The 24,599-nt window shown below is 40.6% G+C and overlaps 1 protein-coding gene across 2 annotated transcripts in view; it reads left to right on the top strand.

Moving 5' to 3' along the window:
- The window catches only part of MTAP (methylthioadenosine phosphorylase), a 32,630-nt gene extending 14,526 nt beyond the window's left edge, over positions 1 to 18,104 (top strand). Inside the window, exons 5-8 of one of the 2 annotated variants that reach the window (XM_032095899.1) lie at positions 6,009 to 6,111; positions 10,571 to 10,810; positions 11,328 to 11,450; positions 17,173 to 18,104. In XM_032095899.1, coding sequence (XP_031951790.1) covers positions 6,009 to 6,111; positions 10,571 to 10,810; positions 11,328 to 11,450; positions 17,173 to 17,211 — 505 coding nt within the window. In that variant the 3' untranslated portion in view covers positions 17,212 to 18,104. The remainder of the gene's footprint in view (positions 1 to 6,008; positions 6,112 to 10,570; positions 10,811 to 11,327; positions 11,451 to 17,172) is intronic. The other variant, XM_032095900.1, reaches the window with a different exon arrangement.
- The last annotated feature ends 6,495 nt before the right edge of the window (positions 18,105 to 24,599 follow it).

Below are 24,599 nucleotides of genomic sequence, written 5' to 3'. Positions count from 1 at the left end.
AAAACTGTTCAGAAGAAGAACAAATCTTCTATTCTCAGAGCACAAGCCATTCCAAGCTTTATGAAGAGTCTGAAATGAGATGGAGAAGTACAAGAAAGCATAGTAGGAATCAGCTAGGAAAGTATATGCTATAATTATGAGGTCCTGCGCAAGAGGCATAAATGCAACACAGTAGCAAAAGAGAGGAGGTTGTTTTAAAACAAGGATAGATGCTTGCATATGTTATTTGTTAAGAATCATAAGGAAGTAAATTTGTTTCCAAAGTTTTCCTACGCCAGCCAGTCCTATCCTCTGTGATTATCTGACTAGAAAAATTCAAGCAAAGCTGGGGGCAAAATAAAAGCTACATTTAAAGATCACCAACAACACCAATAATTCAAAGATCTGGTTGTACACTTTAAAGGTAAATCTGTTTTTAGTACTTGGAGGTGTATTATATCTTGAAGTCTTATTTGGGTGTTACACCTAATTTAAAGCATTTTAAATGGTTTATGCGTCTTCTTTGGGCATTTGTGGCGCTGCTGGTAGTATTTCATTGCCAACTGAACATGTAAACCTAGATTTGTTCCTGTACTAGTTTGAAAGAAAACCAGAGATACTTGAAAATCAGAACTACAACTTAATAGGGAAATTAAAAAATAAATGTAGTAGTACAGAAATACTGCCAGAGTCAGGATACAACCTGACACCCTGTCGGTCAGGGTGGTGGTAGCAGTCCAATTAAGTGGTGGCTGCAGTCCTCTTGAGGTGACAGATATGGTTCTGTTGAAGGGGTGATCCTGTAGAAGGGTCTGGTCTTCCTCAGAAGGTCCAGTGGTGGTTATGTAGCTCTTGTCCTCTGGGAACCCTGGAGGTAAGGGTTGAGTGTGGTGTTCCAAACCTCAGATCATATCCAGGTAGCAATGCTTGGTTCCTCCCCCTGGGCGGAGCATCTCACAATGGGATGATGTAATTCTATGAGTCATGCAATGAGGTTAGACAGCCCATAAACAGAAGATATGCCTCGGAGGGAGTTATCAGGGATGTGTCATGGACGAGACAAAGAACACTGCCCCACCTGGTTTTAACAGATGGTGATAGAATACATACTTTTGGTTATATCTTACGTTGTAACCTAAGACAGTTCCCCGCAGTTCAGTGCTACTCAAATTTTGACTTACTGACTTTTTTTTTTTGCACGTGTAAGTGAAATGCTGTTTTTCTTGTAAGAGTAGGTTTAAATATAGTGTATCTAAGTTACTAAGTACTGCAGGGGCAAGCCCCGTATGAACTGCTTCCTGTTATACTAGGTTGATTTATGGGTGGATATCAGGTATATTGCTGACAATGCTCTTTTTTTAGTGCTGATACTGAGTTTTATAGGAAGGATATTAAACAGACTTGGGGACATGGTTTGGACGATTGTGAGTCAAGCACCAGTTATTTTCACAGCATTATCACTTGGCAGACTCCTGGTTAAGTGAGGGGAGCCTCTGCTTGGCAGTGGTGAATGACACCTGGAGTACTGTACCCAGTTCTGGGCTCTGCAGTGCAATTTGGACATGGACATACTAGAGAGAGCTCAACAGAGGACCACGAAGATGCTAAAGGACTGGAGCATCTCTCCTGAGAGGAGAGGCTGAGACAGTGGGACTGTTCAGCCTGGAGAAGACTAGAGTCAAGGAGAATCTCGTTAATGTGTAGAAATACCTGAAGGGAGGGTGCAAAGAAGAAGAAGCCAGGCTCTGTCCAGCAGTGCCAGGATCAGAGGCAGTAGGAACAGACTGAAACACAGGAGGTTCACTTTGAACATCAGTGAAGTTTTTACTGAAGGTGACTGAGCACTGGCACAGGTTGCCCAGAGAGGTGGCAGAGTCTCCATCCTTGGAGATACTCAAAGCCATCTGGATATGGACCTGGAGAGCCCATTCTAGGTGGACCACCAGGTGACCTCCAGAGGCACTTCTAGCCTCAACTGTTCTGTGATCTCTGTCTTCATGTATAGTTCATTCAGATGGTCACCAGTAGTAATGGTATAGCCTGTTTATGAGCAATGTTTCATTTGGGCTAGTAAGTTTTTGTTTTGATGTAGGCAAGGGGAAACTTTTTGTGACTTGTTTAATGGCATCAGGAAACCAAAACGCTTCTCAGTAAAGCACGTTGAGAATATTTCAGTGTGGAAAATGATACATAATATGAATTTAAAAGTCATCCCCAACTTACAGTTTAATTCAGAAAATTGGTATGTTGTGATAGCCTGTCTCTATTGACAGCTGAATTTCTATGTCAAGTGTTTTTTTCATAATGTTCTATGCCAGGGAGTGTTAGACTGCCAAGTCTTTGGAGGTAGGGTCTGCATCAACAGCAGTGTAAAGAATGATTGCATTATATAAGTCATTATGGAAACAGTGCCACTGATCGGAAGATATTTTCATAGGACAGAATATTTTCATTGTCCACCAAAATCTGAAAAGATAGAATTTTTCTGAAATACCTTCTAATGAAAGGTCAGGGTCCTGCAAACAGTGTTTATTAATAGTCTTAGAAAGAAGATACTGGTTAAACGTGTGTTTACACAGTCAGTTATTTTTCTTGAAAGGTATTCTGGCTTCTATAGAGTGGTTAATCCATGCCAGGCACTACATAGGAAAGAAGTTGGGGTCTCAGTGGCAGGGATTTACTCAAGCCACCATAAAAATCAGTGCCTTCTAGTGTCCAGGTATCTTTTAGTATCTGGGCTCTCTCTATATATATTCTCAATAGGGGGCATTCCTGTTCTCAATTCTCCTTACAGGTGAAGCAAAATGAAGGGATAGTGAATAGGAATGGGAAAAGAGCTAGAACTGAGCAGAAAACTGTACGCAGCTATTGTAATTTGTTCTCCTTGGGCATGCACACTGTGAAATGAGTGACAGGATTGCAATATCAGGAGTTGTGTAGGACTTCAGCCTAGCATGGGTTTGACTTACAGTGTGAAACACTGAATAGGTGTAATTAGAACTATATAAGATTTCCTAACTTGGGAGAGCTTAATTCTGCCACTCATTACCACACCTAGTGTTTGATTCTGTATGTAGTCTCTGCTTTCTTTATGCTTGTTATTTTGTGTACTTAACCACAATTAAATAAATACAAAAATACATATGTTGTGTTCTCCTTGCTTCCAAATCCAGAAATAACCACTTGTTATTATAGTCTGCAACAGCTCTCTTCTTTAAAAAAGTACTTTAAAAATCTGGGATAATTTTTTTTCTGCCTTTGACTCCTGTTAGTTTATTGCCGCACTGTTAGTCAGTTGACTACCTCAGACTAATTGGGGGCTTTTGAATACTCTCTAGTTTGCTGTTGATATTTGCTAGGAAGAGAAGAGCAAGACAGTAACTACTTACTTGAATGACTGAGCTCAGTTGAGGAGATGTAGAAAATAGCTTCCTGTAATAGCTGCCAGTTTTATTGTTTCTGTTCTCTGTGTCACAAACACTACTACAATTACTGCAGTATTGTTACACTCTGTAAATTTTTTTGTAGAATTTTCTTCTAGTGTCCCCGAAGATGCAGACCATACTGAAACTGCTTTTTATACAGCTGATGCCAGTGTGAATTTACATTTTATTCTTTTATTACCAATAGTTTGGTAATTCAACACTACTGGAAGAAGGAGGAAGGTGATGATAAAAGTGGTAGAGGGCTGTTTGTCACAGATGGAAATGACTGGTGTGTTCATTTATTTGAGTTGGATTTTGCTTCCTAGAATCAGTCATAGTCAGAATTGCCAGAAAACCCTGTGTTACTGTGATAAAAAACCAAAACGAAGGAGCAAAAGTCACCTTATTGTCTGATTAAAAGTATGGACTGTTGCTGCAGGTACAGGGGCTTAGTGGGGTTTAATTTCCAGGTGGGTTTTAAACTGCAGCAGATGCGGAAGAGAAATTGTCTAACTGTGAACACGTGTGGTCCGCTGCTCAAAGCAATTATAGGTCTTACTGGTTTTACTTACTCCCGGCAGTTTGTGTGAATAGGTGCAAATGTAGTGGTGTCTTCAGTTACAATGTAAAATGTAACCAAAAGTATGTATCTATGTATCTACTGGTGTATTCTATCACCATCTGTTAAAACCAGGTGGGGCAGTGTTCTTTGTCTCGTCCATGACACATCCCTGATAACTCCCTCCGAGGCATATCTTCTGTTTATGGGCTGTCTAACCTCACTGCATGACTCATAGAATTACATCATCCCATTGTGAGATGCTCCGCCCAGGGGGAGGAACCAAGCATTGCTACCTGGATATGATCTGAGGTTTGGAACACCACACTCAACCCTTACCTCCAGGGTTCCCAGAGGACAAGAGCTACATAACCACCACTGGACCTTCTGAGGAAGACCAGACCCTTCTACAGGATCACCCCTTCAACAGAACCATATCTGTCACCTCAAGAGGACTGCAGCCACCACTTAATTGGACTGCTACCACCACCCTGACCGACAGGGTGTCAGGTTGTATCCTGACTCTGGCAGTTTAAGCCAGTGTTTCTGTATCATTGCCTTGTTATCTATGCTAGTAAAGAACTGTTATTCTTATTTCTCATATCTTTACCTGAAAGCCCCTTAATTTCAAAATTAGAATAATTCAGAGGGAAGGGGCGGTTACATTTTCCATTCCAAGGGAGGCTCCTGCCTTCCTTAGCAGACACCTGTCTTTCAGACCAAGTGGGATTTCTTTATGATGGCATGTAGTGATGTGACCATTCTCTTCAAAGAACACAGGGCATCTGAAAGTCAGATGCTAATATTTATTGATATGAGATCTTTTCTCAGACTTTTCTGATTGAAGGTGTCTGACTAATAACATCGGAAATACTATAGTGCAGGAAGTGTATTATGGCTTTTACCATTTCCTCCAGCTCTAAATAATTCATTAGCAGAAAAAATGGAAAAGTGTGAAGAATCTCATACATTCTCTTTGCAGCTTTTCAGTATCCCATAAAGGCAAAATTAATATTAGTGTTTCATCTGATTTTAACAGCTGTATCCCATTTTCCAGATGTTTTTAATTCATCCATATCTTTCCTATTTTATAATCTCATTCTTAAGGCTATCCTATTGATGCTTTTTTTTTTTGTCCAAACCTACTCTAACATGTAACTTGTATTTAAAACCTTCTTTTAAATATTTTCTAGTGATTTTATTGGAGAGCTGTTATAAAATGCATTATCAGCAGATACTTTGTATTTCAACTGTGGATTGAATTTGGCTATTGTCTTTATTTTCTCCTGTAAAGCACAATATGTGACACACTGCAGGGAAGAAGGGAGTGTCTGAGAACATTTTTCCAGATGGTTTGCACCATCCAATTAGTTGGTTGGTTAGCTTGAGGCAGTGCATTTGAGGGTAAAGTGGTAGTGGGTAGCAGTTCCATGTGTTCCAAAATGGCATGCTGGATGGTAATTTCAACATGTTTGACCATTTCCATCCATTGAAAGAAAAGAGAAAAAGGATTCTTCTACTTGGAAGCTGGCAGTGCATGTGTGTGTGATCTTTCTGAGAACATGAAGACATCTTGTTCCAAGGTTTTTCTGATTGAATTCACATTTCCTTCATGCTGGAAGTTGTTCCTGCAAATTCCCATCCTTTCAATGTAGGAATGCAGTGATATCAACAAGTTCTATTTTGACAAGCCTTGTGGTATCTGAGATTTTATTCCTTCCCTTCTTAAAGCATACTTACTCTTTTTTCCTGCGGTTACATGCCTGAGTATTAAATTAGTTGATTGTTTTGCAGTAGAATCACAGCACAATGTGGCTGTTTGTGTCATTTAGGAACAAATCAGTATTTCAGTGTCTTGGTTTAACAAAAGATTTTGTTAATGAATTGACGATGCACTAGTGGAGTGCAGAACAGGATTACAGGTGGTCATTAATATCATACTGTTTTTTTCTTCCACTCCCAGGGATGCTGTGTTTTTTGATTTGTATCAGTTTGTTGCTTTCTTTTTCTGTTGTTCTCTCTAAGCAAGTTTTCTGCTTTTCTAGGACAACTAAAAGACATTGTACTTTATATGATGGACAGCATTCCAGTCTCTCAGGAGTATGTCATATTCCAATGGCTGAGCCATTCTGCACCAAAACCAGAGAGGTTAGTGAATTCTGTAATAGTATTAAGAAATGTTGTTTTTATGGTACTTATTTGTGATATATTAGTCTAATTGTGTATTCTTAGAATACAGAGGCAGTATGCACCTCTTTATCCTGTTTCTCATATACATCATGGTATTAAGGACAAATGTAACATCTGGAAGGCATGGGAAGTAAAAGATCTTGCATCTGTCTTCCTAAGGGAGGTATGCAGAAGAAGTCAGTTGGCAACATAGATTTTCCCAGAGTGTTAATAACAGGACAAAAGATCTTTATTTATCAAGTAACCAGCCAAGAAAGCAACAAACTGAACAAAGCAGTTAGGATTAGAAATTAGTTCCATTTTTTTCTGAATAAAGCTACACCTATGGTAGAGGCACTCTACATACTTAAATATTTAAATAAGTAGTAGTTTAACGTTCACAGAAATTGTAATATTGCTTTTGTGCATTGTAGAGGAGGGAGGTGGTGGAGAGTCAAGGCTTAGGATGTTAAATATAAACAAGCCAAATTAAATTAGCTTTTTATTCTTAGTTATTGTTCTCAGTTGTGTCACTTCATGATTTTCAGGCTTCTCAGACTAGAGAGTGTGAAACACTTCTCTATTTTTCAGTGCCTTTATAAGCTTCTGGGAGGAGTGTATCTGATTGAATATGTCACCTTAGTGTATTCCTAGAGTTGAGGAAAAAGGAAGGTGAAGAATGAACTGCCTGTTTTGTGATGATGTGGAATGCTTCTGATCAGAAGCTTCAAGGAGGTACATTCTTCAGAGGAACAGGAGTGCTTACAGAATCAGTCATATTCATCTAAGAGTCCTGCTCTCTGCAGTCAAGAGAAAGCTGAATTGTGAAGCAGGTGGCACAATCTATACCCTGAACACGTACAAACATTTGGACTACTGAGCTGTTCTGCTTTTGTCACCAATTTGCTTCGGTGTCATTATGGGCTATTTTTGTTAATTGGCCACACTTTGGTTTAGAGATGTCCACAGTGGGAACCAAGGTGTTTTACGGTGAACTAAAGTCTCATTAAGAAACAAACCACTGCATATTACACAAGTGCAGGCTTTTGCCCTTCTTACACTGAGCAGCAAATTATGCAAAATACTTTGCACTTTTCTTGCAAAAAGAGCCTAGCCACATGCTCTTACCAAAGATTAGTTGGCATTTAGCTGCTTTCTAACTGTGGCCATGATGTCATGTCAAAGCATGTGCAAGGAGTTTATTAAGAAATGGATTAAGAAGTTTTATTACTTTGGTGATCGGCGGTACTTCACACTGTCATTTTTTAAAAACAGTAACTACTCATACATTAGGCGTTTCCTGAGACTGCAGGAAACATATGCCAAGACTAGTTTTGTTTCAATAGTTAACTGAAGAGATAACGTTATTTAGGTTTTACATTTTTTGAAAAACCAGCAGAGAAATGTGCCTTTTCAAACAGAGAAAAAAACATTTAGGTACTTCCCAGTCTCACATGTGATCATTATCTCATTAGCCTGTGCATTCTAATCAGCCTAACAGATGTTTTAAAGAACATGTGGGCTCTTTGTGAGGCTGAGAAGGAATGTTTTCACTTCATTTGAAAATACCAGATAAAAGTGGCTTAAATTTTTTCCTAAAACTATCTCTGAAAATTGCTGGGATAATTTCAGGCCAGTTTATCCCAATTCAGAGGAATTTCATAGATAAATGCAATAATAATAAAGCCAAGATTGTGTATGTAACATGTTTAAGGAATTTCGCATCAAAACATCTGAAAACTTCATATTATATTGCATTTATGCAAATACATTAAAATACTCTGGTTTAGTTGGATTATGCACTGTAAATTAAATGAGAATCTAAATGGAGTTTATCTTTTTCTCTGTGAAGTTTCAAATAACATAGGGTATTTTGGGTATTGCTGCTTTTAGAAAGTGAGGCTCAACACTATGTCTTATAGCAGTAAAGTTGGAACTTAGTGAAGAATTTCAGAAAGGCACTGCTCACCTGTGGTTTAAGTCATGTCAATTCATCTATTGATTTATTAACAATGTAATTAACTGGCATTCAGCTAAACATATATTCAGAATTAATAGCCTCAATAAACCAAAATATTAGATCAGCTTAGAGCACAGACTATTAAGGGGTTGTAAAGGACCTTAAAGATTATCTAGTCCCAACTGCCACTGCCACATACAGGGGTACCTTCCACTAGAACAAGTTGCTCATGGCCTTATCCAACCTGGCCTTGAACAGTCCCAGTGTTGTGGCATCCACAACCCCCCTGGGCAGCCTGTCCCAGTGTCTCACCACCTTCATGTTAAAAAATTTGTTCCGAATATCTAACCTACGTTTCCCCTCTTTCAATTTGTGCTTGTTACTCCTTGTCCTGTCACTACAGTTCCTGACAGAGTCCCTCTCCACCTTCCCTGTAGAACCCTTCCCAGCCAGGTTGCTGTGAGTTTTCCACACAGCCTTCTCTTCAGGCTGAACAGCCCCAACTTTCTCAGACTGTCTTCATAGGAGAGGTGCTCCAGTCCTCTTATCAATTTCATGGTCCTCCTCTGGACTTGTTTCAGCAGTTCCATCTCTGTCTTACAGTAAGGACCCCAGATCTGGATGCAGTGTTCCAGGTGGGGTCTCACCAGAATGGAGCAGAGGGGCAGAATCCCCTCCCTCACCCTGCTGCCCACGCTGCTTTGGATGCAGCCCAGGATCCCATTGCCTTTCTGGGCTGTGAGTGCATATGGCTGGGTCATATTGAGTTTTTTATCAACCATCAACCCCTGCCAAGTCCTTCTCAGCAGGGCTGCTCTCAATCACTTCTCCTTCCAACCTGTAAGTGTGTCAGGTGTTGCCACAACCTAGGTACAGGACCTTGCATTTGGCCTTGTTGAACTTCATGGGGTTTGCACAGATCCACGTCTCCAGCGTGTCCAGGTCCCTATGGATGCCCCATCCCTTCCCTGCAGCATGTTGACCGTCCTGAACAGCTTGGTGTCAGTGGCAAACTTTCTGAGGATGTCCTGTCCATGTCAAAGATGTTGAACAGTATCAGCACCAGTACTGACCCTTGAGGGACACCACTGGTCACTGGTCTCCACACAGACAAGGAGCTGTTGACCGCAACTCTTTGCCTGCAGCCATCCAGCCAGTTCTTATCCACCAAGTGCTGCATCTATCAAATCCATGTCTCTCTGATTTGGAGACAAGGGCAGTGTCACAAAATCAAATTAACAAAAGCTACAAATTTCTATATATCTTTCTGTGGCTAATCCCTAGAAGCTCTGCTTTACTCCTACAAACATTCATGCAGTCTCATGCACAAAGTATCCTTCCTGAGCACATGTGAGTTATGTACACACCCACCCTCTTCTGGGGGTGGAGACTTACCTGTTCACATGCATCTGCAGTGGCAGATGTGGATACTCCAGCTTTATGTTGTGCTGCTCCACAAAATCCACTGCTCCACACAATCCACTGATCCACATGCCAGGCACCCCACAAGGTCATGTAAAGCACTTGAGCTGTTGCTGCTTGTTGCATCCATTTATGTTGAGTGTAGGTTTCTCACGGTGTTTTGCAGGGAAGCTGCTCCACATGGCATAAATCATGATGCTCGGAAGTTGCTTCTCATGGTGTCAGACTAGGTTTTTCACTGCTGCTGCATTATGAAGACCCCTCCTGGCCTACCACAATTTTTGATGCTGCTTTCATTTTCTTTCCTAGCTTTTCTTTGTTGTTGATGGCCATTTTAAATAAATGTCATCATAGTTCCTTTCTCTTTCCTACTCAGAACAGTGATGGGTATCCGAGTCCCATTTACGTAGGCCAGTACCCTCTTATTCCAGCTGTATCAGCTGGCATTATCCAGGCCAATTACTAAGAGCGAAAGTCAGGATTATTCTGCCATATATGAGGTCCTAGTTGGAATTATAAAGACGAATGTGAAGTACGTGCTATATGTCAATGTACATATGTACAGCTCAGCCACTGGCATGGGAAAATGTGGTAATAATTCCTACACAGATACCCAGGGTACTCTTTGAAGTATGTGCTTGTAGAGTTTAACTTCCAAAATGTAAATTTCTTACTATTGTTCTCACTAGCTCAGCTCCACCATGTGATAATGTAGTGCTTAGTGGAATGCTTCTACCATTCTGCTTGCAGTCTAGGCACAGTCTAAATGTGCAAAAAAATTCTGTTTCCCAGTCTTCTTGGTCTGCATTGAAAGCAGTAATCCAACTGCTACTAACAAAACCAGATGAGTTCAAGTTCATCCCTGTTGATAGGACTATTGATTTTTCCTGTTGGTGAGAAAACAAAACTGATCTTTGGTGTTGGACAGCTGTAGCCATTTGAAGTATGACTACTTTGTATAAAGCTAACTTCTTCTGTATGCAGGTTTTTGATGGGATGCAAAAGCAGTGCATGAGAGGAATTATTTCCTTTCCCTGACACTGGCATGTTTTGCAGGTTCTTATTGAGACTGCCAAGAAGCTGGGGCTCCAGTGTCATTCCAAGGGGACAATGATCACAATTGAAGGCCCACGTTTCAGCTCTCGAGCAGAAAGCTGTATGTTTCGCAGCTGGGGAGCTGATGTTATCAACATGACTACAGTGCCTGAAGTGATTCTTGCGAAGGAAGCTGGAATGAGTTATGCTAGTATTGCCATGGCAACAGATTATGACTGCTGGAAGGAGCATGAAGAAGCAGTGAGTGAAACTTTTTTCCTCTGGTGTGTCCTGAGGGATTTGGATGAGAACGTGTAGGTTTTAATAAGAGATAACATATTGTACTGAATCTGTTCTTACTTACGTTAGTATCCCTGAGTTATTCTTGATGAATGATTGTGAAAGTAAGAATAGAGTCAATTGTTGCTATCTCATTCATTTTCATAAACCTGCCTCACTACTAGCAAACCTTTCATTTCCTGTTGTCTGAATCTGGGGGTCTGTGAGTATGAAGCTCGTGAATTCTGTGTATGACTTGTCTTCTTGTGATTGGTCTGGTATTTTTTCTTTTGCAGCTCTGTGCAAAGCAATGTATATGCTTTAGTTCTCCTGTTTGTTTCCAATACACAAGTATAAACCATACACACACAGACATGTACTATCTAAAAAGTCTGTGTTATTCAAAGACTTCACTTTTACACTTCTGAGTTAAATTTATTTGTTTGCAATGCATGCCATCAAAATTGACAGACACAACTCAGCTGTATTGTATTTCTAGGTTTCAGTGGATAAAGTTTTAAAGACGCTGAAAGGGAATGCAAATAAGGCTACAAGCATACTCCTTACTGCTATACCTCAGATAGGCTCCATGGAATGGACCAACACCCTGCACGCTCTGAAAGTAAGTATGCAAGTGAGGCTGATGAGTACCGGGGACAGTGTATGTCTATGCACACATAACACAGATGTGTGTTACAGGATGCTTCTACGTAAATCAAAATATTTCAGAGTAAATGCTTCAAGAAACCAAATCCATTCAAGAAGGGCAGAGAAATTCTACACGATTCTTGCAAGTTTTATTGCCAAGATCTAGCTTCAGTTTTACAATAAGTTTTGGAAAAGGTTAAAAAAATGGATAGCTATATATGGTTGATGAAGTGTTATCCTTCGTAATACACAAATAAATGAGATACAAAGTAAGATACAAATATATATGTGAGTATCCAAATGAAACCCTGACCTAGGATCTTAGCACAATGGAGAGTCAAGTGGAAGAGACTGAAACAAACCAAAAACATTATGCTCACTTCAATATGTAGAAGAGGAAAAGTCTGTTAGAAGGTATGGTATTAACCAGTTTGAAATTGTTAGATTTGTGTTCTCCCATAGGTTTGAAGTCCAAAGTGCATGAAAAAATATGGAAAAGAAAAACATTTCAAATATATTGACAAGGGAATTCTTAGGCAGAATTTTCCTTAGACAAGGTTTACTTATGTTTTTTATCACCTGTATTTCACAGGCATACTTGAGATTCATTTGTGGCTATAACAAAGAGGGGAAAAACAATGTTAAAACAGTTGGGATGTCTAACCCACTTATCAATAAGCTTTTTTTGACTGGGTTGAGATAAGGACCAGGAAAGATCATTCATCAAATACTGTCACGAGCAAAACAGGCTCAGCTTAGAGATATTAATTGAATTTATTGCTAACAAAATCAGAGCAGGATAATGAGGAATAAAATAAACCCTAAAAACACCCTCCCCCCACACCTCCCTCTTTGCACCTCTACCTCCTACCCCAGCAGCGCAAGGAGACAGGGAATGGGGGTTACGGTCAGTTCATCCCACTCCTTAGGGAGAGGAGTCGTTCTTCTGCTGCACGGTGGAGACGCTCCTCCCACAGGAGACAGTTCTCCATGAACTTCTCCAACGTGGCTCCATCTCAAGAGCAACAGTTCCCTGCGACCTGCTGAAATGTGAGTCCATCCCATGGGCACCAGTCCCCCTCAAACTGCTGCAGCGTGGGTCACTCTTCTAGGGGGTGCAGTCTGTCAAGGACAGGCTGCTCCAGCCTGGGAGCAGGGCCTGTCTCTCCACAGATCTCCCACGGGGTCACAGCATCCTGCAGGCATCCACCTGCTCTGGTGTGAGCACCTCCCCCAGTGGCTGCAAGTGGATCTCTGCATCCCCATGGATCCCCATGGGCTGCAGGGCCAGAGCTGCCTCAGCATGGTCTGCACCACAGCCTGCAGAAGAATCTCAGCTCCAGTGCCCAAAGCACCTCCTACATCTTCTTCTCCACTGACCTTGGTGTCTGCAGAGTTTTTCCTCACATGTTCTCACTCACTCTTCTCTAGTCACAATTACAACTTTACAATCCCTTTTAGTTTCGAATTCTTCTAAATCTGTTATCACAGAGGCATTACCATAATTTCTAATTGGCCCAGCCTTGGCCAGCAGCACGTCCATCCTTGGAGCCTCCAGGGATTGTCTCTGCCAGACATGGAAGGAGCTTCCAGCAGCTTCTCATAGAAGCCACCTCTGTAGCCCCCCTACTACCAAAACCAGGCCATGCAAACCCAATACATGTTGTCAGTGATTCTCATCTCTAGTTTAGTCAGTGGCCTGAAGGAAGGACGTATTTAGTTTAAAATTCACCTCAGACAGTTTTTAAGCATAAATGCCCAGGTCAGGTTTGTAGAATTCCAACCCAAATTCTTGAGATTAGTCTTTTGCCGATTATTCTTTGGAAAACTCACTTTTCATTAGGAGTGCCTGAATTATCTTTTTGAATCTTCCTGGTTATTGGAAACAGTTATTTTAATGTTCCCTCTATACATATGAGAGAGGTAACTGACTTTTTCCTTTCCCCTTTGCATTCTTTAGGAAGTTGTATCATGGGTGGATAGGGAAGGCAACACAATAGGTATTGCTTCTTCCCTCTAATCCACAGAAAACATTTTCAGAGCATGGGACTGCACTTTTTAATACAGATGCGCAGCTGTACAGCAAACTCAGAGTTTGAACAAATAGTGTAAAATGTGCTAGATATTCCTCAGGCACTTTTTTTCATACTGGCATGAAAGGAAATGGTTCCCAAGTGTATTATGCTGCTTAAATACTGAGAGATCTGCCTTTGTTTCTGGCAGGCATACTTCAGTGAGTAGTGTCCTCTTGTGTTCCTTTGCGTGATTGTCTTGAATCTTCATTGGGAGTGAAAGAGAGCTGGCACTATGTTTGCAATGTTCTCCTTTAATAAACACCAGCTATTCTTTCAGTTCGTTGTCAAGTGCTTCTTCCAGCTCAGTCCCCTAAGTACTGTTTGCTGAAAGAAGAAAATACGATGTACCAGAGGAAAAGTCACTCTGTCCTAATATTGCTTCTTTTTCTTAAATAACACTTCTTAAAAAAACCACTTATTTTCTTAAATATCTACTGCCCATAATATTCATCAATGATGAATATTAAGATAGTTTCACTTGCAATTCTTAGGTGTTTATGTTCTTTGCAGATAGTGGGTTGGGTTGAGTGACAATGTACTGAGAAAGGTAGTTGATCTGAAGGCACTGGAAGAGCTGGAAACAGGAAGTGGTGATTGAAATTTTTTATCAAGAAAGTAGGAGCCACAAGTGTTAATGACTTAACACAATGAGGACTCTGGAATAGTGAGAAATTCTGAAGCTCCAGAGGCTTTGGAAGTTTCCTTTAATTTTACATAGGAACATCAGGAAAGGCTAAAAATGTTCCTGTTTAGGCAATTAAATGATGATAAAGCAGATGAGGGATTGGTCCTATACTTCTGTGTTAACGAATGAGAGAGGCAGTTTTGCAGAGAAGCAAAGAGAAAAGTATATGTATGTGCCTCTGTACAAGTGTGTAATTGAACCAGAAAGAGTTTTTAAAAACTATTCTCTTGTAGTGTACTTCAGTATATTTTATAGTGGGAGTTTTGAAGGCCGGATCATGGAGGTTTTGTACTGATCTGTTTCGGAGGCACATTTTCCTAGGGCTTGAAGGCAGCACCTCTTGCATGCCACGTGGAAACGTGTTAAGGAACACAGACAAGGAGCAAGCTGAGTAAGACTGCAGCTGGTACACTACTATCAGTGACAGCATATATCCAAGCCGCAGCTGAACATCTCAAATGGGCATTTGCAAATGTCTGTTCTAGTGCTGGGAAAGCATGTGGAACAGTAAAGCTCTACACAGACACAGCTTTTCTTTTCCAAGATCTGTAATCTGACTGCTATGACGGGAGGAACTTCACCAGGCAGGAGAAAATGTGCTGTCAGTCTCTGCCCACCTGTATTTCTCTGTCTCCTTCCATGGAGGTATTCATCCCAGATCAACACACATGCCAGTGGTGTCACCTCTGAATCTCACTGTAGTCTTTAGGAAAGACTGCAGTGTTGAAACAAAATGTCCAAGGGCTGTTTTTTTGATAAAGGATAGGCTGCTTGCCATTCCTTCTCTTTCATGTATCATTTAATCTGTGATATGCCAGTGAGTTTAAGTGTACTGTGGAAGTTACTGGTTTTTAACTGCGTAAGGTGTCTTTAGGCCAGTATTTTGTGGCTTTCTTGCTGTAAAGAGATCATTTTCCAGTGTCAGGTTAAAGCCCTCACTCTTACAGAACAGGGTATTTATGCCACATGTCGGGAAACACAGATCATGCTGTTGATCACAGTGATCCAAGTGATTTCTGGTTGTTGTCAAGGAAATTTCTGCATAGACTGGGTCAGTCATGGGTGATACACAGCAGGATGTGCTGTTAACTGAGAAGAGTTGTTCAGTGAGGTGATAATTAGTGGCAGTTGTTGCTATAATCCTCATGAAGTTGTGGCATTCAACATCCTGTGAGGAGCAAGTAAGGCAATTAAGAGTATGGTTGCTGGAGTTCAGGTGAGCATACTTAGTTTTAATTAATGAACTAGTAGGTATCATCTCAAAGGAGACAGCTCTGGAGAGTCAAGAAGCTCCTGCAAGTTGGCAGGTCTTTAAGGGCAGCATTCTCCAAGCAAAGTACTGATCCACAGAAAGACTTTGACTGATCAGGAAACAGAGCTCTAGTACAAAAATGCAGCATTCGAGGGTTGGAAGCAGGAACAAGCTACAAAGAGAGAACCCAGAAGGAAGTGCAGGTATGTTAGGGATGCTTTCAGGACTATGGGTGCTTGTCTGTAGCTGACAATTGGTAGAGATGTCAAAGGCAACAAGAACTGCAGCCAATGCATTTATAACAAAAACTTACCATGTAAAACATGGGCTCATTGCCTATTAAGTGAATGAATTGGTGAGAGCAGACAATTTCATATGGAAACTGATAAAGCAGACATTTTTTATCCTTGCTAGGAAAAGTATTAGTTAGGAAAACTATCCTGTTGAGAAGAATTTTAGCTCATCAGAACTGGAAATCGAGCTCTATACCTTTATTACAATAAGGTGCAACCCCATGACTATCATGTATCTCATCCCATGAGAGAATCTGTACTATAATGGTAAAAGGAATGTCCTGTTAGAACTGATTTTTTTTACAGTGTGGCTGTAAGAAGATCAGCTTGTGGTAAGGTGTCAGAGCTTTTGTCAGTGCTCCTCAGGTAAATTTTTTGGCTCTGTGAGGAAACGTGCTGGTGCTACCTGCCTTTTTATTGAACGTCTGTATTAGCCTGTGAGAAATGGTATTTGTCAGATCTCTGATACAAGGAATAATGCTGTATTTTGAGAGTTGTGGTAAGTGAATACTGTAGGATAGTTTAGATTGGGTAAGGTATCTGTAGATGTGTTTTAATACACTTCATCAGTGAGTCACTTGGGCATTTATGTGTTTGATAGGTAACAAGTTGAAGGGCATAAAGTTCAGTCACTTTTTCTAGTCTATCACAAACTGAAACTGACATTCCTAAGTTCTGTATGTAGAACTCTAACTTTGTAAATATTTTTGAGTAATTTTCTTCCTCAAAAAATATGTCAGTGAAATCAGTGAATGTACATATGTGACCAGAGTATATTGGCTCAGGTGAATAAGGTGGAGGAGGAAAATTCATCAAGGCTTCACTTCAGCTGTAGTTGCACTGGTGCAACTACATGCAGGGGTACTTGCAGGCCAAGGACTTCTCACAAAAGCTGAGATTGAAATGTTTCTCAGACCCTGCCCTTTAATGTGGCTAGCATCAAAGTTGCCTGTCCCTACATAATTTGAGTATTTGGTTCGCTCCTAGTCAGTGCCATCTGACTGGTTTCTGTTCCTGATAGCTGTATTTCAGAACTGAGAGAAAGTCATGTAGAAGTCATAAAAAGCAAGCTGCACAATTTTTTGTTTGTAGCCTGTGAGCCCAAAGTCCATAATTTACTGTTTCTGCAATATGGTTATTTTTCTCGATGCCAGTAAGCCTATCACCTAGCTTTTCAAAAGCTGTAATGAAAACTCCCTGTGTGTATATGCCCTCCTTGTAATGATACTGACTTTTGTGGTGTTAGAAGAAGTTGGAGTTACTATGCATGTGAAAGGAGTTACACCTGTTTATAACCCAAATGGAAGCTACATAGTCTACTTTTACGATGAAAAGTAGTTCTCTCTGCATTGGCAGAAGAAGCATTTACCTACTGTGACTTTGTATTTCAGACAACAGTGCAGTGTTCGGTCATCCTGCCAAAGCAGTAACAACCTGGTTGGATCTTGAAGTTCGAGTGCTTACAAGGAAGAGTGGATCACTTTCGAACTTTCAGAGGTTATAATATCTTCAAAAATTGTCACAAGCTTAAAAGAATGGACTAAACATTGACCAGTGATCATGTGTAAGGCTGCTGTTATAATTTTTGTCGGTTTGGTCATATATAAGATGGTTAAAATTAGATTTTGAGTATGTTTTCAACTATGAGTAGCTCTACTGACAAACTGTATCTGACAGTGGTCAGAGAAAAAATGTCAGTACTCTATTCAGTGGTACCTTTTAATTGATGGTAGAAAGGAAAGTCTTAAGTAATATTGTTGTTGGAGTTATATAAAATAAGATCTAAGAAAGCAGATTCACAGGCTATTTGTGTTGCTGTTTCTACCTCCCATCTTTTCCTTCAACAGGACACATGGTTACAATTCACTTCAGAAACATAACAGAAAAACTGAACAAACAATTTCAAATTAAAATTATACTATTTTTGTACATTATCCATATTTTTTATTCCAGTGACTTTTTTTAAAGCAGTGTATTTGTTTGTGTGCTAGAAGACATGGTTTAATAATTGTAGTGGTTCTGTCACAGCAGCAGTTGTGTAATGAGTTAGTGTTAGACTGAGGTAATGCCTAAACCAAATTTGTGCCTGAAGATGTACTTACGTGACTTACAGAACTGTCAAGAAAAGGTGCTTTCCTGCCAGTGTCCCAAACACTCTGCTGGCCTTTCTCTGCTTCATTGAACAGCTCCAATTTTAGTTCCTGTATTAAGTGATGAATGTGCTTGAGTGGTTTGAATGTATGCATTTCAATTTTTTTAATACAGTTTTATTTTAATAAAATAACCTGCTGCTTCTTGTCTAGTAAATAAAACAAATGAAACATATGCTTCTCCAAGATGTGTGGAAATCAGGGGGGATTTTATTTACTTCTAGCCATTATGTCTCACAATTGCTTTTGCCATTCATGGAACAGGTTGGTGATGATACCTTGTAAACAACACTTTTAGAAGTACACTTTTTAGAAAATACTGTGCTACTCAGAACTTCAGGTTCTAAGTCCCTGAACAGCAGGGATTGCTGAGGCAGAAGTGGATCAGCATGCAAGGAAAAGATCAGAAACATGAACGGTAAGGATTCTCATAGTAATGTGTAAAAAAAAAAAAAAAAAATCCAAAGGAAAATAGAAGAAAGCAGGTACATAAGCATTTTAGCTTCCTAGGCTTTTTCCATTAGACACCCAGTCTCCTCCTGTGAAGGCCTTTAGATTTGAATGTATTCTTCCTAGCAAAACCAGTAGAAGTGATTTTCAGATACTGGGGAAAATAGCTTAACCAATTTTCTGTATTTCCTGGTGGTTTTTTAAGGACTTGGATTGCAGGAGCCAGAGCTTGAACATACCTTTCATTACCTTCCACTAAGCCAAATCATGTATCTGGCCTTCTTAAGAATGGTTTCCATTTTTATCTTTCTTAGCTAGGCACTTTTGGTGAAATGGATCAGAGCCAGGAAATTCATATCTGGGTGGTCTAAGAGAAAGTTTTTTATGGGTGTCTGTTTTCAATCCTTTGCATTTGGTAGTGAAATATAATGGTCATTGTTAGGTTAATTTCTTTTGGTGTATATACTGGGTACTTAGTGTCACAGGAGAGTGTGACAGAGCAGAGAGCAGGCCCACAGGTACTGGTTCCTGTCATACATTTCTGTTACAAATTCTTTGTATGCAAGACTAGATGAGAACACTAGGTAAAGATAGCTTCATCCAACGAGTTACAGTCAACAACTCAGTGTCCAAGTGGAAACCAGGAACAGGTGGTGTCCCTCAGAGGTCTGGGACCAGTACTGTGTAGTATTTTCATCAATTAAATAGTGGGATTGAGTGTGTGGAAAGCAAAAACATCAAGCTGAGCGGTGCAATTGGTTACCAGAGGGAAGGAATGCCATCCAGAGGGACCCTGACAGGCTCAAAAAGTGAGGCCCAAGTTCAACAAGGCCAAGTGGAAGGTGCTGCGTTTGAGTTGAGGCAAAGGTGATTGAGGTCAGCCTTGTGGAGATGGAGGTGGGAGTGCTAGTGGATGAAAAATTGAATGTGGGTCGGCAATGTGCACTCACAGCTCAGAAGTCTAACTGCACCCTGGGCTGCATCAAAAGCATATTGAGGGAGGTTATTTTCCTTGCTTCTCTCATGAGACCCTGTGTGGAGTACTGCATCTAGCTCTGGAGTCCTCTGTAAGAAGATGGGGACCTGTTGGAGCAAGGGATGAAGCACCTCTCCTGAGAGGACAAGCTGAGGGAGTTGGGGTTGTTCAGACTGGAAGGGAAAAGGCTCTAGGGAGACCGCAGGTGAAAGGGGCCCTTTCAGAACCTAAAGGGTGCTTATGAGAAAGATGGAGAGAGGACATTTCACCACAGCCTGTAGTAACAGGATAAAGGGCAACAGTTTTTAAACTCAAAGGGGGTATATTTAGATTGGATGTAAAAACTGTTTTTATGATGGGACTGTGAGACAGTAAACAGGTTACTCAGAGAGGTGGATATGTTTGGAAGTATTCAGAATCAGGCAGATAGAGTTCTGATCAGCCAAGACTAGTGGAAGGGCGTCCCTGCTTGTGGTGGGGAGAATTGGGCTATATGTCTTTGAAAGTGTCTTCCAGCCAAAACCATTTTGTAATACTTACTTGTTCTGTCAACACAGGCTTGGTATCTAAAGGTATCTCATACAGAATTTGTATATGAAGTCTGTAAAACTGGTAGTGTGTAGTGTGTTTTTTGCAAAGTTCAATGTACATTTTATACTCAGAAATGTGTTGGAAGTAATTTATCCATAGGACTACAGACAAAGATGGTAATTGGCAAGAAAAGCATAGGATAATGTTTAATTATGTAAAGATAGGACCAAATATAAGTGATTTTAATTGTCTTTCTAAACAGTCCTACAGTTATTTCCTAACTTCCTACAGTTGTTATAGGAAGAACTGCAGGTGGGATAGAGAGGAAGGAGGTTTTTCGGGTTTTTTTTGCAACTGTTAATTTAGTCCATTTGCTGTGAAGAATTTGGTGTACTGCCTTCTGGTGCAGAGTATTGACATTGCTGCTGTATCAGTGTTAGCAAGTACTAGTTTGAAGCTCTTAGAAAATTGCATCTTGGGCTGGTAAATGACTTACCAGGATATAGGATGGTAAGTTGTGGCTGTTGCCTAGTTTTCAAATATCCCAGGTTCCAAAGTGTGGCCTCTCAAGCTTGACTGATACCATTGCTCATCTTACAGACACTTCATGTCTTCTGGTTGTTAATTATGACATGATACACTTCTGGTTTTACACAAACATCTCTTATACCAAATGCTGTCTCCTAGAAAAATTAAAGCTTTCAGCAGGAAACCTGTCTGGTTTCTATGTATATGTTTCACAGACCACTTTGAAGCCTCCTCTAAACTCTGGTCACTTCAAGACAGGTACCTAAATAGTGAGCCCTGAAGCAAATAAGGTAGCTTCTCTGTGGGTAAATTACATGTCATACAAAATGGCTTAGAACCATGGAAAGCCTAATAAAGTATTAGCTAGTGAAATTTTACCTTAAGTTTCCCAGGTCTGCTTCTCATTCTCCAGTGGAATTGTCGTAAACTTACTGATCTGTGTGGCCTGAATGCTGTCTTGACTTTGGGTCAAAGAGAACATCTGTAGAGCTAACAAGAACTGCTGAAGAGCAGATCAGTCTCGCATGCTGCGCTGCAGGATATGCCTTGGGGGAATAGATAAATGCAGCTGGGAAAAAGTGGGTATGTTAGAAATTAATGCTCAAAGCCTAATTTTCTTTCCCACATACACAGAGGGGAGAGTGAGTGGAACTGAGTACTTGCAAATAGCACAGATGCACAAAGCAAGAGGCATATTAGGCAAGTACCAGGAAACACAGCCAACTGATATCTTACTAAATTTTCAGCTGGCATCCAAAGTCAGAGATAAGAACTTCATTAAATGTCCAGATCCACACCAACCACAGGCGGAAATGTCACAGCAGGGTAAGTTCAACATGAAAATGACATGCAAGAGAAGACATACACCCACTCAGAGGAGCTTTTGTCCAACTGTCCCTTCAGTAATGTTCATTAGGAGTTCTGTTTCATCTTGGCACAGGTGTCACAGGCAACAGAACTCCCGCTTTGACTGAAGAGACTTCTTGATTTGGACTCAGTAGCATTCAGATGCCTTGTCTATATTCCAAGCCACACTTGCTTGTATCATGAGCACTTGCTCTCTGAGTGTGGAGTTGCTATTATCTCCTACCCTATTCTTCACTGATTGATTGGATGTTGTATTTTGCTTAGCCCAGCTATCCATGGCTTTTGAAGTCCTTTTATCTTGGTTGAGATCTCCTTTTATTTTGCTCAGAGCGTCCTCTAGTGTGCGTATTAGCAGAGTAATGTACTGATGGCAATGCAATACTGTGGGTTCAAATATGGCATGAACTAGACTATGAGGCAGGCCATTAGATTTACTCCTTTTCTCCTTTCTCTGTTTTCTCTAAAGCATTCTTTACAGCCTAACGTTGATCTATCTTGCTAACATGAGATTGCCCACTCATATCTCATTTTCACTTATCTAACACTTCACACTCTTTCATGTTAATATCCAAAGCATCTCTCAGCATCCGCACAGGTGGCATATGACATCAGAATTGAGTTTTTGTATTAGTATTCAAAACAGATCTGAGAGCAGTTGGTGTTCCCAGAACGGTAACCAGCAAGAGAGTATTTTGTCTATTGAAACCAGCTGAGTATCAGCAAGAGGAGAAATTAATTCAGGAGGTGCTCAGCACTGGGTGAGATCAGCCTTCTAAGACGGAAATTCTGGCTTAACTGTTTTAACGACTGCTTCCTCTGCCCACTGCCATTGCAGTGTTGGCTGAAGCAGGACAGTTCAAAAGAATTGAAATTAACATTTGATGACATTTTTGCAAAAGTTTGCTGTTGTTTATTTAGATGATTGTCAATTTCTCCACCGCCTTTGCTGTGAATTGGCTCAGGCAATTTGTGGTGCAAAGACCTGTGTGATTAGGCATACTTGAAAGTATGTTTTCAATCTGAACATCAGAGTGTCACAGATGAGACCTAGCTGGAACTAAAAATAGTGCCTGTTGTAAGTGAAATATATTTTAGAAGACACATGTAGTCTGTCCAGTTGTTTGTTTGGTTTCCTACAGTGTGGTTCCTCTAGCACAAGAAGGAAGACATTTCAGCTGAAGTCTTTTAATTTGACCTTAGAATCTGTGTTTTAATAATTAGTGCTTTATAGGAAGCAGCTTTTGTATGGGCTTTTATCAACTGAGTAAGAAGGTTCTGAGATATATTTTCTGTGTTTTCATAACATAGTCTATCATTGAAATAATTCTTTTGCATCTGTCTGAAGGTAAGCCAGCAAGATAATTCAGTAGGAGGATGGTAGTGGTAGGAGCTTCTTTCCCCTTATTTGCATCCAAGGACAGAGGAATTTTCTCTGTCCTGGACCAGATCTATATTTAGTACAAATTCTCCACTCCATGATGTTACTGGTACCTTGGGTTGACTCTGATTTTCTTCTCTGGCCCTTAGGCTGCTCGCCATCTAAAGAGAAAACAGATGTAAAAAAACCATAAAGCCAGCAGTGTTCAAGTGCTTGTTCTGTATAGGCAAGGAATGCCCTCCAGCCCATTATTTCCACCAAGCAGATTCTGCTGTCTGATTTTAAGTGCCACTGCTCAAAAGCCGCATGCATTGGATTTCTGCAAGGATGAGTGTTGAGAAGCCAAACAAAATCATTGACCCAGGCTGGCATGGAGTGGGTAGGGGTAAATGTCCCTGGTGCATCCTTTCAGGCACAGGCAGCCATATTTATCTCCCCTTTCCCCAGGCACCTCTTTCTTGAGCTGGACCTGTGTCTTTTCTCCCCTGGATACCCTCCTCCCAGCTCTCAGCATGCCTGTTTTCCTACCTGTCAACAGCCAGCACCATGGAGAGTAGAAGGTGCTGATGCTGGCACTTTCCCCACCTGGGAGGTCAAACTCTCGTAGATTGCCACTCACCTCCTCAAGTAAGAATGTTTTTGTTTAGAAATCACATGTAGGAGGCTGCTTCCTGAAAGGAGTGACTACATCAATGGCAGCGACAGCTACCTAGTTTGGTGGTGGGAAGTAGGGTATTTCTAGCACCATGACCTCTGCTGATGGTGTCAGCTGAACCCTAGATGTGTTGTCCCTTTTCTCCTTATTTGCCTGAAGCTGTAGGTGCAAACAAGGATTCTCACAGCCCACCCTCAATCCTGAACTTACACTTGATAACAAAAGCAATGCTGGATTGAGTGGCAGTCGTCTGTGTACCTTTCTGGGAGGCAGCCTGAAGTCAAAAGAATTGCAAGATTCTTGGTTTTCCACTCCTAAGGACCACCTCTCCTTTCACTATCCCTTCTTGGACTTTGTCCAGCACAGAAACACTTTGTTTGCAAGTGTTTTTACCAAAAGCAGGAAGATGCTTACAAGTACATAGTAATAGTCAGGAATGTGGAGACATTGGTCCTCTAGGGACATTCCCACAACGAAGAAGAATGTTCTGTCTTCTGTTCATACAGTATTTTGAAGTATTTTTACCTCTTTTTCTTGTGAGTTTGGGGAAAAAAGGGAAATGTTTAATTACTTCAGTGAGTGTCAGTTTAGGATTGATTGAAACCTGGTTTAAAAAGAATAAAAATAGAACCACTAGGTAAATAATCTCTTTCCTGGAAGTGATAGCCCCACCAGGGCACTTAAAAGACACAAATGTCTTCAGAGGTTCCGTCTCTGGCACTTGGTACTTTGGCTTGCCTGTTCCATCTTCAAATCCTCACTTTCTTCTGTAAGGGCTCTGAGCATTTCCATTTTTATCCTGAGACTCACAGTACATGAGACTTATTTTCTTTGTAAATAGGCAGTGAAGTTAATGTATTTCCACACCTTTGTTCCAGGCAAGGTCGGGTGATGACTTCTTTTTCTAAAACACTTTTTGTTTTTCCTGTTTTTCCTGAAGCTTTCAAAGGCTTTGAACACAAGATTTAAAGCCTGTGGACTCTTAGACCTGGGTGAATTTGAAGGGGATGTTACCTGTTGTAAAGCTTGGGAGTCATGTTCTCAAAAGAGCAATTTTTCATAGTGTGTAATAGCAAGCTCTGTTTTTCGAAGTGCCATTACATCTGAAAGTATTTTTACTAGATATTAACGTTTGGCAGAGGACACCACAATTGAAAAGTATCTTGTCAGCTTATTCAGATGCTGGCATTCGCACACAATTGAGGTGTGCTTTTTGTAGCACACAGCTCTGCTGGCTCCTGGTCCAAGCACTGAAAGGCACTTACACCACCTCTGAAATCACC

This window comes from Corvus moneduloides, chromosome Z, assembly GCF_009650955.1.
Source record: "Corvus moneduloides isolate bCorMon1 chromosome Z, bCorMon1.pri, whole genome shotgun sequence".
NCBI classification, from domain to species: Eukaryota; Metazoa; Chordata; class Aves; order Passeriformes; family Corvidae; genus Corvus; species Corvus moneduloides.
The sequence above is the reverse complement of the archived record's forward strand: the minus strand, read 5'-3'. Positions and strand labels throughout refer to the sequence as shown.